The following is a 3975-nucleotide window of genomic DNA, read 5'->3' on the forward strand; positions in this document are numbered from 1 at the left end:
GCGTGGCCTGAGGCTGTCCCTCAGCAGTGAGGAATGACACCCGGGCGGGGGTGTGTGGGGGGGTGGGCTACGGTGGAACTCTGAGGAAGGAAAGAGAGAAGAAACAGATAAAACCAAGACAAGGGGTAAAAGGGTGCCCCGAGCCTCTCGGAATCCAGCGGCCGTCGTCGCCGCCGCCGCTGGGGGTGGGCTCCGGAAGAGCCGGCCCAGCAGGGAAAGGAGACGACGATCCTGAAGCGAAATCCTGCAGGCGGGGAAGAGACAGAGGCGCAAAGAAAAAGTGACTCGGGCCGTGCACCCCGGAGGCGCTCAGGAGGGGACTGCAGCCGCAGAGGGGCCTCACTGATCCTCCCCCCAAGTCCTCCGAGGGCCAGACCCCGGCCCGCCCCTAAAGGCGCGAGGCGATGAGATAATCCAGCTGAGCTGCGAAAGGAGAACTTCTGGCGCTGGATTGGGGGGGAGGGGGTCTCTGGGCGGGGTGGGCCTCGGAAGTGGGAGTGAGGGTCGGCGCTGATCCGGGGCCAGAGGGGGGCGGAGGCTGCTGGGCAGCCCAGGAGTGGGCTGCAGGGGCCTCGCTCGCGGGGCTCACTCGCGCTGCGGCGGCCCGCGCGCTCCATTCAGCTCGGAGCTGCCCCGCGCCCCAGCCGCCCGCCCGGCCGGCCGCTCCGGCCCGCGGCGCAGATGGCTGTGCGCGGCGCCAACACCTTGACGCCCTTCTCCATCCAGGCGATCCTCAACAAGAAAGAGGAGCGCGGCGGGCTGCCCGCGACGGAGGGGCGCCCCGTACCCGGCGGTACAGCGGTGGCAGCGGCGCCCGCTGTCTGTTGCTGGCGGCTCTTTGGGGAGACAGACGCGGGCGCGCTGGGGGGCGCCGAGGACTCTCTACTGGCGTCGCCTCCTGGGACCAGAACGGCTGCGGGGCGGACCACGGAGAGCCCGGGAGGCTGGGATTCGGACTCGGCGCTGAGCGAGGAGAACGAGGGCGGGCGGCGCTGCGCGGACCCGCCGGGGGCCAGCGGGGCCTGCCGTACAGGGGCGACCCTGGGCCTCGGCCAGCCGGTCTGTGAGCTTCCCGCAGCCAAGGACCTGGAGGAGGAAGCCGCGGGCCGGAGCGACAGTGAGATGTCGGCCAGCGTCTCAGGTCGGCTAAGGCTTCGCGGGGAAGGGGGCCGGGCTGAGGGGCTGGGCAAGGAGAGCAACCACGCCGAGTGGGGTGGGCCTGCTGTTAGCACCTTGTTCCCTGGGCCCCCTGGTTAGCCAAAACCCTAAGCTCTGCGCATCGGCGCGGGCTGCTCTAAGCCTCTGGCAACTGAGCCCGAGAGAGGACCGAGAAACTCCTCAGAACGCTGCGTCCTGGGGTATAGCCTCAGACGACGTCGTGGGGCAGTGTGCTTTAGACCAGACTGGGAGAGAACCACTGCACCCTGGCTTTGAGTCCAGAGTCTGTCTCCAAATCCCCAAAATCGAGGAAAGGAAAGAGCGAGGGTCCCAGAAACCTCGGGTAGCCAGTATCCGGGCCCTGGCCCAGAGATCAGAGATGCTCCCAGCTCGAGGTCTCAGAGCCCGCCCCGCAGCTCAAAGATAGGTAACGAGGGATAATTTCTTTTTTTTTTTCTTTTTACATCTTTATTGGGGTATAATTGCTTTACAATGGTGTGTTAGTTTCTGCCTTATAACAAAGTGAATCAGTTATACATATACATATGTCCCCATATCTCTTCCCTCTTGCGTCTCCCTCCCTCCCACCCTCCCTATCCCACCCCTCTAGGTGGTCACAAAGCACCGAGCTGATCTCCCTGTGCTATGCGGCTGCTTCTCACTAGCTATCTACCTTACGTTTGGTAGTGTATATATGTCCATGCCTCTCTCTTGCTTTGTCACAGCTTACCCTTCCCCCTCCCCATATCCTCAAGTCCATTCTCTAGTAGGTCTGTGTCTTACCCCTAGGTTCTTCATGACATTTTTTTTCTTAAATTCCATATATATGTGTTAGCATACAGTATTTGTCTTTCTCTTTCTGACTTACTTCACTCTGTATGACAGACTCTAGGTAACGGGGGATAATTTCAAGTGGGCCAAAGGCCAACCGAGCCCGAGCTTCGGGAGGAGGGTTTCTTTAGCTTTCCCAGACCCCAGGCCCAGGAGACCAGTGCCGGTCTGAGGACCCAAGAGCTGGAGGCAAACCCTGCAGCCAGCTGAAGGCAGAGGGGCTTGATTTAGGTCATCCCAAACTCAGCAGGGGGAGGAAACTCCTCAACCACGAGCTGGCATGTCATTTGGTCAGAAAGACCCCCGTGCCTGCCCCGTCGGCTGGACGGTGCTGTAGGCCTCATGCTGGCCCCAAGCAAATATTATCTGCTGCAGGCCAGAGTGCTGGACCTCCCTGCTAGGGTTCTGCGGGGAGAGCGGGGAAGAGGCAGAGGAGCTGTCGTCAGATTAGGGTCCAAGGATTCGAAGCAGGGACACCCTTCTACCCTCAACCCCAGCCCTCCTTTCATTGCCTTTGTAAGAGAGAGGGAGAAGCCTACCCATGGCCTTGACTCAGCCTATTGCCATAGCCCTCCCACAATTCCGGGTGGATGGGGGCGTAAGACTCCGAATACTTCTGTCTCCAGGATCCATCTCCCCACTTTCTCTTTCCGCGCAGCCAGCAAGTGTGTGCTGTGACGATGCGTGTGTGAGTGTGAGTGTGGGGAGGCGGGTGAACCCAGGGAGGGTATCCGAAACGCCATCTAGAACCCCAGGGCTGAGGGCTGAGGGCTGAGGGCGGAGAAGGTGTGCGAGGATGCTCAGGCCCAATGCCCACATTGCTGCGAGGAGCCTGGAGCCCAGAGAAGGCAAGGAGCTGGCTCTTGGCTGCACAGCGTTGATACAGCGGCTGAGTTCGTTGCCGGCTCACAACAAGCTTAGCTGCAGGAAGCGAGTGGGACAGGGTTCTAAGACTTGCCTCCCGGACCCGCGGCTTCCAGGCCCACCCCACCACTCCGGCGGCATGAAAGGGTATTTCCGCCCCCCACCCCGACCACAGCGGTTGAGGCCGGACCTCACTCCTCTGCGGCACTGACAGTGTCTCGTTTCTGTTCTCACTGTGTCCACAGGCGACCGCAGCCCGAGGGTCGAGGACGACGGCGTTGGCACAGGAGGCGCACGCGTGCCCACGTTGTGCAGCGGCAGCGGCGGTGGGCCCGCGGGCGGCGCAGAGGAGGAGGAGGAGCCCGTGGCACCCAAGCCGCGCAAGAAGCGCTCGCGCGCCGCCTTCTCCCACGCACAGGTCTTCGAGCTGGAGCGCCGCTTCAACCACCAGCGCTACCTGTCCGGGCCCGAGCGCGCAGACCTGGCCGCGTCGCTGAAGCTTACCGAGACGCAGGTGAAGATCTGGTTCCAGAACCGTCGCTACAAGACCAAGCGCCGACAGATGGCCGCCGACCTACTGGCCTCGGCGCCCGCCGCCAAGAAGGTGGCAGTGAAGGTGCTGGTGCGCGACGACCAGAGACAGTACCTGCCCGGAGAGGTGCTGCGGCCTCCCTCGCTGCTGCCACTGCAGCCCTCCTACTATTACCCTTATTACTGCCTCCCCGGCTGGGCACTCTCCACGTGTGCGGCCGCCGCGGGCACCCAGTGAGCCGGCCTGGGATGAGGCAGCGAATGATCCCCGCGCCCCAGCTCCAGACGGGCGCTCATGGCTGTACAAGTTGTGCCCTGTACTGGGGAGCCCCGTGGAGGGGGCAGGTGGAGGATGAAATCCAGCCCTGGCTCTGCTCTCCAGGACGTGCGCCCTGGCAGCGGGATTGGGTCTACCCAGAGGGGGGCGCCTTTTTCTAGTTTGAACAGAGGCATCCTATGGCCTAGGGACCCTGTTCCTACCCCCCGCCCCACTTGCTTGGAAGCCCTTGGACATTATTTATTACCACCATAATGTTGGGTTTGGATTGTGTCTGCCTGGGGATGGCGTTTCCCAGAGAGGAGAGAACTCCT

At 62.5% G+C, this 3975-nt stretch overlaps 1 protein-coding gene across 1 annotated transcript; it reads left to right on the plus strand.

Moving 5' to 3' along the window:
• The first annotated feature begins 681 nt into the window (after positions 1-681).
• On the plus strand, positions 682-3622 carry NKX3-2 (NK3 homeobox 2). The gene is made up of 2 exons (XM_060011791.1): positions 682-1141; positions 3099-3622. Exons 1-2 carry the CDS (start codon positions 682-684, stop codon positions 3620-3622), a joined length of 984 nt encoding a protein of 327 aa, XP_059867774.1.
• Positions 3623-3975: the final 353 nt, after the last annotated feature.

Source organism: Delphinus delphis, chromosome 5 (genome assembly GCF_949987515.2).
Source record: "Delphinus delphis chromosome 5, mDelDel1.2, whole genome shotgun sequence".
NCBI classification, from domain to species: Eukaryota; Metazoa; Chordata; class Mammalia; order Artiodactyla; family Delphinidae; genus Delphinus; species Delphinus delphis.